The sequence below is a fragment of the Bactrocera oleae genome, chromosome 4, assembly GCF_042242935.1.
Source record: "Bactrocera oleae isolate idBacOlea1 chromosome 4, idBacOlea1, whole genome shotgun sequence".
NCBI lineage: Eukaryota > Metazoa > Arthropoda > Insecta > Diptera > Tephritidae > Bactrocera > Bactrocera oleae.
In genome coordinates, this window is record NC_091538.1 from 73,385,595 (window position 1) to 73,399,989 (window position 14,395).

Consider the following 14,395-nt stretch of genomic DNA (forward strand, 5'->3'; position numbering starts at 1 on the left):
TATTGATATGTATTCATATATTACTACTGGGTAACCATTTCCCCTGGCTAGCACGTAATTTAGCAAGCACTAAGACCATAGGATTTATACCCGTTACATATATGCAATTTGTATTCTACACATGATCATCGCTTTTTAACATTTCTAACATTGTCACTATTTTCTCTCTTCCCCATACTTTTCCGTGTTCTCCGATTTGACGGCAAACGTTACCATTTCACAACAAATATGTTGACTATGTAAAAACAACAACACATTCTGCGGAAAATACGCTCGTGTGAACGAACACGCACACACGCACACATCATTCGAAACTAAACGAAAACTGAATAAACGTGCAAAAAACTTTCTCTCCGAAAAGATAAGCCAAGGCTGGATACTTGGACCGGAGCTGTGTGACATCTGGACGTCGTGCGATGTGCTCTGCTGTACGGCTTCCATATTGCATTTAGTCGCCATCGCGCTCGATAGGTGAGTACCGAATGAAGTAGGGTAAGCTTTAATAGACAACTGCTCTGTCATATAAGTGTGTGCGATTGTATGTATGTGTGTGATATGGAATATCTAGGTATAAGTATCACCGAATGGCACATATATAACTCCAGTGCTCTGAGGAGTGAGAATCTACATACTGAGGCGCAACCATATAACGCCTTACTCCCGGCATGTCTCAAGGCGAGTATTTAGCAATAAACGTTACATCGTGAGTACCGTTATTTAGGATGAATGGCAGAGAATCGATAGCATATCGATGTGTCACGCCTCAATCGCTCCATGTAGATTCCAGTGATGTCTTTCGCTTTACGTTGATTGAAAGCAAATAAATGAAATCGATATGTTGATAGCGTTAAACTCGGACGGAGGAAATACAAAGCAATTGCTCGATCAAATAAGAAAAGAATATTTAATAGTTGTTTTGTAAAGAAAGAGTAAACATGCTCACACAATATTTGCATACAAGAGCTGTATCTATGTTTGTTTACATTAGTTTTAGATCAAACTAAAGGTCCTTTTAAATTTATAGTGCCTTTAAACGCGATTCCAATTAAATTTTCGGCTGTCACTCAAATATCGTTTCTCAAAATTTATTTGATTTTCGGTATTTAATCTTTTGTCAAGCTCAAATCAAGATTAATGAGTTGCTTTCAGGCCTTTGATTGACTTCTCCGGCTTTTGTTTCTCATTTGCAGGACCGACAGCAAATAAAATAAAAGTCAGATATCAATACAACAACAAAAACTTTAAAATATTTTAAGACAAATTAATTGTGTACGAAATAAAGTGAGAGAAATCAAATAAGATAAGGAAAATAACAACAAATCAGTGATGGCGTGTACGCTCGTTTTCAAAAGCTTTCATGGCTTAATTTGCCTGTCGCTTGGCGCCTAAACGCCCCAAAGGCAACTAGAGTATGTGTAGATATATAATATATATGTAGGTGGGTATTATATGTATGTGTTGTGCTGTCGTAGGGAGCTAATCAATCAAACATGAATTTCACCAGTCAGAGCTCTCAGTGGAATAAAAAAAGGCAATTTGAAAGAAAACATGCCTAGGTAAATTTGTTTAAAAACTCAGCGAATAAATAGTAACCAAATATAGTGACATTCGGACGATCTGATACACTTACATACATATGTATTTATGTAAATTGTAAATAAGTGCTCTTTTAGTTTATAAATAAAATTAAAAAAACCCCATTTGACCTGCACAAAGTCAACTACAAAGTTTGCCTACAATTTCGAAACTAACTAACGGTAAATTTTCATGACTTCCTCTTAAATTTTGTAGCAAGCGACATTACCTACCGAGAAAGTGACCACCACTAGACCGATTTAATCTCGCCCATCCAATGTCTTCAATTACGTGTTTTTAATACCGCTTATTTTTCTATGTATATGCAACATATATACCTATACACTTATATACATATATATTCCGAAACCTGTGAGAATGAAAAAAACAAGTTCACCAAATTAAACACTGCGTTACCACCGAGCAGAAACGCAGCAAAAATCTTCGCGGATTTTTTTTAAAAACCCAGAGTGCCAAAACTCGTTCTTCCACGCAAGCATCTGCGCATCTCTTTGCACTCCTTCACGCTTTTGCTCAGCCCACCACTTACTTGGCGTTAAAATATTAATCACGGTTAACGAGTGTAAAGAGATCTTCTCATTTGTTGTTGTTATATATGCTGTTATCAATTTTCAATTGTTGATTTTCACTTTGGTTTTCACATACATGCTCTTTATGTAGGCGTGTGGGCTTCTATGTAAGTATATTTTGAACGACTCTAGTCCACATCATATATTCGTATGCTTTTTTGAGAAGTTTGACATATGTCATCAATCATATTACACACACATCGCGTTGAAAAGATTATGCTTCGATTGACAGTTGACGTCACCGATTCCACTGAAGTGGCAATTGCCAAAAGTGCGGCATATGATGTACTTGTGACACATGCGTGAGTAATGTCTAATTTGATCTTAACACGTGTTCCAATAAATGCTTTGAATCAGCGTTCTATTCCCTAATAAAGTGAGTGCGTATGTGTATCTAATTATTGATGTACCTTATATTCACTGCCTAAATCTTAATACAAAAGAAAGGTAGTGCTTTTCAAATAATTAAAAATATTTTATGATTAATAACAGTCTCACATTGCAAATATATATATATTTTTTAAATATTAAAAATTAGCTATAGTGAAACGGCCTATGTTTCATTTAATCTGCCTATATTACAGATTAGAATTTTATTAATTTCTCAAATTGAAAAAATCAAGATAGCTGAAAAAAAATGTTTTTACTTTTTAATCTTGAAAATAGATTTTTATGGTTGTTTTAGATGTTAGGATGACTGTCCGTATCATACTCAGGAGAACCTACCATATCTTTTATATTGTGGTCTGCTCAATTTCAAACAAAATTATGAACGCAATTCGTGTTAAAAAAAACTCTCTTGTATGCAAAGGGAGTATCAAAAATATTGAAAAATTATTTGATAAATTACTAGAGCTGTTCCTACTAAATAAGATACAAAAATTGGTCTGTGTTTTGCCTGGCGCTTCATATACCCATTACAGTGATGTACTCTCATCCTGCAGACTATATCGTAAAGTATGGACATCTTAATACTATTCAACGAACATCGTACGTTCAACCCAGCGACTGTTGCGAAGTTGATCTTTATATGCCTTTAGCCTCATGTAACGAACAAAATTATTTACGCCCCTCTGGTTGACCTTACATATGAGATGTAACCTTGCGTATTACGGTGAGGATCATAGGTAAATTTTAACCATACAATGTTGCAGTAACCCTATAAAAAATGAAATGGGCTCAAATTTTGCCTCAACCCCAAAAAAAGGATTTACTGATTTTTGTTTCACTTTACGTCTTTCAAATATTAATGTAACTAGCTTGGCGTGAGGCTTACTGATTCTGCATCAAAAAATTGGTGCGATTGGTGTACAATTTTGCCTAAAATTTTGCACTTAGAAATAATTCCTACCCTAAATAGCTAATATTTAAGAATTTAAATAAAATGAAATACTTTCCACAGATTCTAAATCATAACTTTTGTGACTCGATTGTGGACTTGTGGGTTGGGCAATTAACCGAATTAAAGATGTTGCAATTGTTGTTGTTTATTTTATTTATTTTCATTACTGTTCTATTGTTATGCTATTTATTAGAAACAAAGACTTCTATGAATACACACAGTATTTAAACTTAGTTTTTAAACTAATTTCAACAAATTGCATTTGAAAAAAAAGCATTCTCGCGATGATTCCCGAATTAATAGGAATTCCGCCTGAAAGCATGTTGAGAATAAATATTTATTTACAATGGCAATTATGAAAAAAGCAAATGGTAATCAGTATTTTATAGCAAAATTCGTTTTCAACAACGTCCGTTAAAATAAATAAATATACCTAATAAATATTCAATAAAAAATTGTAACAAAAACTTTCATTACATGCAAAAACATATGTCAATGGACAGGCATTTATTAGCAGAAGCATTTTGCTCGCTTTCTAAATTTGCGTTATTAATTTCAAATTATTTTATTCACAGCAAATCGACAAAAAATTGATTTAGCTGAAATGAAAAATAAATATTCATTAAATATAAATTGGCGCTTGGTGGACTTGGTGGAGCCTATTGTGCATGCATATTTGCACATACTCATGTAACACAAAACCACGAAATGTACCTGGTGCAACCGCAGAACTCCACGCCAAAACTCCACTTCACAACAAATCCCGTAGTTTCCGAAAAATATGCCCATAAAAATAAATTAAAGCTAAAATTGATTTTCTCGTGGATATAAATAAAGTGAACGTGCAATTTTCGTTGCGGCCAACAAACTTGGTTAAATATGTGGCCAAAATACAACATTGCCAACAAAGAAATAAATATTAATAAACAAACAAAGCTGCGGTCATAGGCAGCGAGTGTGCGCTGCGTGCCACATTTTTGGATAAAATATTAACTGTAAAACCGATTGCTCTGAGCATATACAAGTTTTGGTTATACAGTACAGGGTACTTCAATAGTGCAATTGCAGTATAAAAAGTAATCAAACACAACAAGCGAGTAATTTCAATTTTAAAAATTGAAACTATTACGCCAGCAAATGAATATTACGGATAACATTGATTCCAATTCTAAAAGCAGTGGGCATCTAACGGTAGTGTTAGTAGGATTAGATAGATTGCTTTTTGTTGATCACAGTTTTGAATACTTTCGTTCTCATTTATGTTTTTCCAAGAACTGATTAGTATGCATGTGCAACATGTTTTTTTAACGTTAAGTGAATATACCTTGCCACATGCTACAGAGGCAACTGACGGATTCTTTTACTTTCTCCAACTACTACACATGTGCATTACTTTTGAACTACCCTGCATTAATTTGTTTCATATTTGAAATGGGGACAGTATATTTGCCAGAGTATTTTTCCGATCTAATTTCTGCCACACTTATTTTCGATTTTTCCCACCGCATACGCCACCATATCTAGACCCAGTCTACCTCTATTTCGCAAGCGAAAAAAATCACGTGAAGCCACGCTATAATGGACACAACAACAACGATAATGATTTCAAACACAAACACACAAAAGGGGAGAACAGCTGCGAAATTTACGCAAAAACTTGCCACGAAATTAAGTGATTTGTATCTAACCAGATGTGGTTGGAGGCCACAGAAATCGCCATCCGCAATGCGGTGAAAGTAGGAGTGTGCACGCCTGAAAGCACAGGCCCATGTAAAGTATACGCCACCGCCTCCGCCACGTTGGAATTCAGAGCATCATACGCTACACAATACGCAATGCGGTCGAAAATGTGCGTGTGTGTTTCGAGAGCATAAATATTTGCATTGCAATGGTTATATTGTTGCCTTCCTTCACTATTATTTGTTTTATAATTGTTGCAAATAAGCCTCACGGGACACATTACTGAAAAATTCACAGCTTTTGCGGTTCATTGGCTTACCCAGCGGTGTAGTTTAGACAAAGGCACACAGGGGGCGCACCACATAGCAAACTGTAAGTAGAGAGGCAAGCGCACGCTGATTAGACTAGCAAATACCAGATTTATTTCGACGTGTTTTATTTGCAGTTAGGCTTGCCTAGTCGGGGATTGCTATGATCGTGTGCTAGAAAACCATTTAGGGTTAAGTGAAATTGAATTCGCAATTAATTAGAGCATACATTTGAAAGCGGGATGCGTGTGACCAGCTGGGGAGAATATTTTTTTCATTAAATATACAGTTGTGTGAATTGCGCTTCATTCACTAATATATTGTTCAAATATTAACACTTTTTAACAGTTTTGAAACTAGTGTAATTTGTATAGAAGTTCTAAGCGAATTTGACCTAAGGGTCACATTTACACAAACGGATAAGAGAAGCAGACCTATGTTGAAGAATCAATAACTGAATAAACAATTCAATTTATTATATATCATAATTTCTCTCTTAGACAAAACTATGGGAGAAAATCCAAATTTACACAACTAAAATTTCCTCAAAAGATTTGAATTTTGCCTCCTTCAACGAATATTATATTAAAATATTTAAAAACGATTAGTAAAATTGTATAATTAACTATTTCTAACCTTTATTCACTATAATTCGTTAAAAGTACAAACAAACATTTTTTTTATATAAACCATTGCATTTTTTTTACAAAAGTAAATATTTGAAGTTCGCCGCAATTTTGAGCATAAACTCATGCAACAGAAGAAAGCAGTTTTTATTTTTGTTTTCCTCTATTTTTTCAGGTGTATAATTAAAAAATGTGCATGTGGACAATAAACAAATTAAATGTCGTTTATCAGCAAGGCGGCTTCCGCTCGAAATTTTTCTATGGACGCTGTCATTCGCATGCATCAATTTTTCATTAAACTTTTCGCTACATTAATGCCATTTGTTGTTATTGCCACTTTGTTGTTGCTGTTGTTTAAATGTAAATACGCTTAAAAACTGAATTAATTAAATTCGTATCTGCAGCGTCCAACTGCCCTTAATACCAAAGTTGAGCAGACTGTTCGGGGAGATGACAGAGGACTGGAATGCATGGTCAAATTGTGGCTGAAAGAGTACAAAAAACCGTTATTATAGTTGCTAGAAATTCAAAGCTGCGTTAAATTTGTTTACCACACTAATTTTCTGCAAAAAATAACTGACAATCAATTAAATTATCTAACAAAGCATTTACGCTCGGACATAAGTGGCTTTCTATTTTAAAGTCTCGACCAAAAAGATGAAATCCAAACCCAATTTAGGTGAGTTCGGAGCATAATGCAATTTGCGACAGAAAGAGGGTTTAGTCATTGATGAAGAATTTATGTGAGTCCTTGCCCCATAATCAATTGCTAATAATTTATACCGTAGCAAACCCTTCAATCCCGCAACAGGTTCTAATATTGTCGTAAGAATCTTTTGTTATACAGTCTGGTGTATTTGATCGCAAGTCCCCAATTTACGGCATACGTAAATTTCATCTTCTGTATTCCTACTTTTTAATAGAGCGCGTGTGAGTTCCCAAACTACCCCCATATACCATGAACTATTTGCTAAAAGCAACTCTGGTATTTTCAGTCATCAATTAAATCACCACACAAACTTATGTACATACATATATAGAAACATTTAAACATGTACATAAAACTAATAGAGTACAAGATGTAGAATTCCTTAACAACAACACATGCACACATGCCTTCATAGGCGAAAACATAGTTGGCGCAACAGTCAATAGTCAACTGAAATACATACATACATTCATGCTGGCATACCTTGGGACAACACCAGGAAGCAACTGGTGAGATGACCTACAAACCGGCCACGAGTATACTTAACATACAGTTTGACGGGTGTGCTGTGAAGACGGTAACAAGGCGACTCACGGTCACGGAGGGGACTGCCGGAGCTGGCTCCACACGAACGCCAGCAAAGCTTGTAAACTATGAAAGAAATATTGTCCATTTAACACATTGGCAGTGAAATAAAGATTAATGGTCGCGCCACACACTAACGAACGGACGTAACAGCAAATGACGAGGGACCAGGATATCAACGACTACATGTACTTATATATAATATGTATGTATGTATGTATATGAAGGCATTTGTGCAACACAATGACGTCAAAAGAAAATTGTCACAAAGAAAACTCATCCCACCACGTATTTTATTTTATAAGAAGTTACGAGTCAGCTTCTCAGACCCAATTAGAATGCAAAGAGCAGTGGACTGCAACTGCTCCTAATAGAAAGTCTTTTAGAGTGAAGTGGTTAAAATAAATTCATTTAATCATTAGAAAGCGTGGTTATAGGTGTCATCTCAAAAACAAGGGACTGACAATAAACAATAATACAGCGAACTAGAACTAACTATTAGAATGAAAAATTTCGAAAATTATAAAGATAAAGGTTTAGTATTGCAAAAGAAAAATTATTTGTTTGAAACTTTCCAGAAGGAGCTATTATTTCTTTAATTGTAGAACGCAGTCACTAATTCCTAGTATGATTACAAAGATATTGACGATTTACGATTGGCTTCGCATTTCTTGCGCAAAATGACGTCATTCCAACAAATGGACTAAAGAGCAGTCTACTATCACTAACACAGTACCCTGTGAGTAATCAAGTCTAAGGCCAAGTTCTACGTGGTAATAACGACGCCCATGTCGTTGACAAGCTGCAACAATGTTCAGCTCACGATTTAAGTACAATAAGAATTTTAACTTTGGGTCAGCGCTGACATTAGTATTTCCGGCTCAGCGCAAGTTCGTTTTTGTTACTTGTACCTTGCCTCTTATGCTTCTGGGATCACCAGAGGAACTGCCCTTGACTCACAACTTCGGCATGCGACATTCCGCTTCCACTTCAAATTCAATGTTAACAGTTGGTTGAATTTTATTTTCTCCATTTAATCAAGTTCGAGTGTTGCCGGTATATGTCTGCATGTAGATGTGTGTGAGGATTTAATTTATTAGTCTTAAAATCTCTGCAGCTCTCCAGCTACCTTCCTCAAGCACTTTCACTTAATTGCTAAAAAAATTAGTGACACGGAAATATTCGAATATACTACGATTACAAGTGCAGCAACAACGCTCACCTGCACTAACGGTGAAGAAAGGAAATTTGTGTTGCATAATCTCTCTCTCGCACACTGTCAGCGAAACATGGTGGCGCTCTACTCCAGCGGCCATTAAGCATTATTACCGTTAGTGTTATTAGTGTCGCCACTATTTCTACGAAAATTAAGTGAATTACTCGAGCTGTTTGTCATTCGGAACGATCGATATGTAGTGCTAGCGACCGCCTCATTCACTGTAAGTCCCTGTGTTGATGCACACACATTTTCTTGCGCAAAATTTCGGTATGGAAAATGGAAAGCGTTCTACACTTGTTAATTTTACAAATCGATGATTACAAAATATAAGTGCAAATCATTTTACTACCACATATTTTGCCAGCCGTGTGCTCACATTTTCGACAATTTGCATAATTTAAGGTGTCTCTCCATCTGTAGTAAATTATCTAGATGTAACTGGCATCTAATTTTATTGCATTAGCATCCGGTGCCTCAATTTTAATTCGTTAAGGCGGCGGCAATTATCAATGGAGTGGTGTGATGGAAAGTGAAGTGATTTCATGCGAGCTTATGCCATAGCAATTAAGGGAGAATTAAAAACTACTTTATTGTACAAGTTTGTTGTATATAGTTATGGTAGATTTTTAGGTACCATGTTATGATATTTTCTTTACAAAAAATTATTTTTATATAGTTATAAAATTTTAAACAGCAAGAATGTTCTATTCCTTAATTTTGAAAACGGGGCCATAATTAACTGATAAAATATCATAGCCATCATTATATCAAAACTCTCTTCTATTTTTAATGGCATTTTATTTTGCATACCAATGCCGTACACACTTTCTACGATGGTTGAAGTTAGTATTTCTGTCTTAACCTGAGGTGCTTTAAATAAGTTTATTTATTTTTAAAAATATTCATGAATGATAGTAATTTCTTTTTTAATATTTTCAATCCCATTTTCGCCTTCGCAGGATGCCAGGGAACAGAGTCTCTTGATAAATTCGACGTTTTGCCGAGAACTAATTTATGATGATTTTATCACGAATTAAGTTCATTTTACTGTTGTAGGTAAAGAGATTTGTCCAAACTAACTTTTAGAGAAATAAAAGCGTCTTATTTTATAATACATCTATTTGAACCATCCTTCTCTTAATCGTATAGGCAAATGCAAACGCTGCATGAAATTATAAATTTCATGTGGACCTTAGCTGTTGCCGACAGAGACTCTCCTACATGAATGACTATAAAAGCGCTTTCTATTCGCATTTATGGCCCTGCATTTCTTTCTATTCACCCGAACCAAACTTTTTCCCTCGCTCTGCCTCTGTATTTCATTAGTGATTTGTGGAGTTCCCAGAGCAACTCCGAATATTAATTACTATTTCCCCAACGTAACGTATTAATACGTACAATAACACTAATTGCCACTATAACAGCAAAAATAAAGGTATTTAACTGTTTTTGTGATATTTGATTTCCCTCGCACCCGAGCGCCTGACGTCACATGGAAAGTTTTTGTTTGGTGTCTTGAGTGCATTAACTGATAGGGAAGTAAATTGTCTTATTTCCCATACTTAAAATTTTATTTCTTATCCCTCTCTATTTATAGTTTTATTTTAGCTATTTGGCAGAGCATTATTTTTACACTTTACTGAGTTGGGACCTAGTGAAATTGTCGTCAAGATATTTCTGCTCGGCAGTCGAATTGACACTCCATGCTCTACTTTCGAACAATGCACGCGCACACATACACACACTGGGACTATAATAAAACGTGCGGAAGAGCCAGCCAAAAAGGTTCGAAATGAAATTCCATCAATTTCGATTGTGAATCCACATTGTTGTTGTACTTGAGATTGTCTGTCGTTTGTGAGCATGTATTTGTACGTTTATCATTGAAGTGGAAATAAAGTGTTGCTGATATGTGGCTGCATACTCATGTGTGCGTGTGTGCTTTAGAAATGGCTCAGTGAAATCAAATGAGAAAAGGAAATTAAGTGTAAACTTAAGTAAGTTTTATACTTTTCAGTAAACGCACACGAGCGAAGTCTCTTCAGAACTCGCACACACATACACACATACGTACCGAGAAATAGACAAAATTTAGTCGGGAAATCGCAAATAAGTGCATTAGTATTTCCTCTTGGAGCATTCACTACCGCACTCAATTATGGACGCCTAGGAATGTGCATGTGTGTGTGTGAGTCGAGTACTTTAATTTCGAGAAGCGTGCAAGTAAATCGCATTTGTGGTAGCATTGTAAGTTTGCGGTAATGAAAAATTAACTTATATCACACACACACCTACATGCATATTCAATATACGATAGTTGTGTGTGTGTGTGTATGCTTTCCACAAATACACTTTTGCGCTTTGAAATAGGATTTCGAAATTAGATTAAGGTATTTCATGGCTCAAGTGTCATTGAAGGCATTCAAATTTGTCGCCCAAGTGCACCAATATAAGCAATTTTATAAGAACAAGCAAATATGTTCGTTTACGGTGTACGTGTTAGGGTGACCCTTTTTGGGAATAGAAAATTTGCCGACACCGCCACCTGATATGATTTTCTCCCATAAAAAATTTGCTAAAATGCTTCACCAAATCGGGTCAAATATCAAAATATCATCACAGCAATAAATGGTCTGTTTTTCCGTAACTGTATTCTTTACCAAGTCTACGGTATAAACAGTCAGCTAAAATGGCTGATGCAATTTTTTTACGAACAGTTAGAGGTACAGTTTAAAAATATTTTCATCTAAAGCTCATTGCAATCGAAGGGAAAATGTCGAACATATACTGGTAAGACCATCGTTCCTCTAGGAGTGATGAATGCCGAAAAGGAACGCAGAACCGGCTGTCAAGGAAATTGCCGAAACAGTCATAATGCATGGGAAAACTGGTGTTTCTAGAATACAAAAGTATCAACCAAAACTTCTTCTCTCAGCCTACCCCATTTTTAATTTTTCGAAAATTAAAACTAAACGCAATCAATCAAAAACTTGGATAAATATGGTGAACACCGCAAATTGTTTTTTTCTCAAGACGTTCTGGGGGAAGCTCTGTTACCGGCTTATGCTTTAATATTCCTGCATGAAAAAATTACTCTATATTGTCGAAAGTATGCTCAATAATGTACAAAAGGACCAAATAAAATCCATTTTTAAGGAAAAAATTTGCAAAAAAATTATTATTGCTATAAATAAGTAATACAGGTAATTATCGTAGTACTAGTTAAAATGACGGCTTTCCAAAAAGTTTTCACTTCAGAGTGGCTTAAAAAATCGCAATGATTATCAAACAAGTAAGGAAGGGCTAAGTTCGGATGTAACCGAACATTTTATACTCTCGCAAAGTTAAATAGTATACTCGTTTGAGATTTCTTTGTGGATTGACTGATATTTTCGGTAGAAGGTCAACTATAGGCACTGGGGTCCACATATTTAGTACTTAGTGAATTGAACAGTTTTGGTTCGATTAAGAATTTCACCTAAAAGTGGGCGGTGCCACGCCGGTTCCTAGAAATTTTGAACGCGGTTCCTATAAAGTCATCTCATACCATCCCAGAAATAAAGTTTAATGTCTCTGGAGTGTTTAGTGCTTGGTTTATCGAGCTTTTAGTATTTTTTAACAGTACCGTTATATGGGGAGTGGGCGGAGTTGCCACCCGCTTTCAACTATTTTCACACTGTAGGTAGAGGTTTTAAAAACATTTGCTTCCAGTGTATTTTGTTATTATAGCATTAGCGGTTTAGGAGATATGCACATTAAACCTATTAGGGGCGGGACCACGCCCACTTTAAAAAAAAGTTTAACTGCAGATGCCCCTCCCTACATAGGATCACATGTACCAAATAACAGTCTTGTATCTTATTGCAGAGCTTAGTTATGGCAATTTATTTGTTTTTGATTAATGGCGTTTTGTGGACGTGGCAGTGGTCCGGACGGCCAGACAGTCACGGATTTCAACTCGTCTCTTCATCCTGATCATTTATATATATATAACCCTATATCTAACTCGATTAGTTTTAGGTGATACAAACAACCGTTAGGTGAACAAAACTATTATACTCTGTAGCAACAGGTTGCGATAGTATAAAAAGGTAGTGTGAAAATTTCAACTTAAAACAAAATTTATTTATAAATTATAAAGAAGTATATCCCACTATTTACATATATGATGTACATATATAATAATATGTAAATGCGTGCAGAGTTTCTGAATAATAGATTATACAACTTACGCCGGTGTGCAAATACTTAATTAGAATTGAAGTGCAATGAGAGAGAGTTACTTGATTTATTTCTTGCTTGATTTATCTAAGATTAATTTATTACAGTATCAAAAAGCGTTGCGTTGAATTTCAATATCGCCGCCGATATGGCAGCTCCACGCCATGCTTTGTTGAAATCACATTACATGAAATATTTCACCTGTGCAACAACAGCAAAGGCAACTTCTGCTAAGTAAGTGTTTCAAATATCGTATTGGAAATTTGAATTCAACCGCAAACTACATTGACAACAACAACAACAACGGCCACACCGGCACTTACTTTCTGCCTCGAATTGATTATGCAGATGGCGATGTGAATCAATTTAATGAAAATGTGAATAAAATTTATAGCCCTCTGGACCGACACCGCCCCTCCCCCTACAGCCCTACATGACACACAAAGGCAAAAGGCGCGGAAAAGAGGTACGAAAGCGGGTGAACGTGGTTAAGTTAGCAATGCCAAAAGGCTATAAATGCAAGAAACAAAGAGTGCTACTCACCCACAGGGCCGCCAATATCAAATACACAATTAATCAAATAAATTATTCCATACGAAACAGCAGTGAGCACATTAATTCTCAAACGCTATGCACCTGCACAGCGACACCCCCGCACACACCCTTCAAACTCTAGTATATATATGTATATACATACAAGTATACATAGAAACCGGTTGGAGGTGCGAAATGTGGCAGAAAGATGCCGTAAGAGCCAGCTTCGCCTAAGCCACTAAAGGGAAAATAACTAATGCTTATAAAACATACAGTGTAAGCCTTCGTCCAGATGAGCGCATAAGCGTGAGTTTGTGTGTGTGCGAAATCTGTGACAGTAAAACGAGAGGAGTACAAAACCGCATAAACACAATGTAATCCACTACAGGTGATCCACGGAGCTCGATGCGATTCTTTATTGAAATTATTTACCACTTTTATGTGTACAACAACAAAAACAGTAACGCCGGCCACACAGTAACATAACTCATAAACGGCCCGGTAAAGCTGCCTGCTTTCGTTGCCGGTTGTCGCTGGTTGTGCTGCTCGATGGTGATAACGCTTCGGCTGCGGAGCTGGTTCATTGGTGATAAGGGCCAGGTGTTCGCCCGTTAAGTAAAGAAGCAGCTCTGGTGATGGAGAGAGAAGAGCTGAAGAATGTTTCCTCATAATTTTTTGTTGCTTTTGTAAGCGTGTGCCACTTATAGTTTGCGCCATTTCAAGTGATTAATGACCAGTTTTGGTTGTGGCGCGCAAACTTTTGCTAACTACTAACTGCTGCAAAGCCACAGAACATAAACACACACAAAAAAATTCCTACAAACATCACTAATCAGAAAGCATAGAGGACGCAGCATTATAGAAGCCTGGAATCCTGTCCCCCCACTCTAGCTGAAAAGTAGTAGGAGGGCTGGAGTAAAAAAACAGGGTGCGGGAGAGGGGAATCGAATCTTCAGCAGAAGCTAGATATAACATTCGGCAAATATAACGAATGATTTCTTAAACG

The 14,395-nt window shown here is 36.2% G+C and overlaps 1 protein-coding gene across 3 annotated transcripts in view; it reads left to right on the forward strand.

The window, feature by feature from the left end:
- 5-HT1A (5-hydroxytryptamine (serotonin) receptor 1A) overlaps nt 1-14,395 on the forward strand; it is a 119,194-nt gene that overhangs the window by 64,842 nt on the left and 39,957 nt on the right. For all 3 annotated transcript variants that reach the window (XM_070108655.1, XM_036367661.2, XM_014237669.3), the window contains one exon: nt 362-471. In XM_070108655.1, the coding sequence (XP_069964756.1) occupies nt 362-471 (110 nt within the window). The remainder of the gene's footprint in view (nt 1-361; nt 472-14,395) is intronic.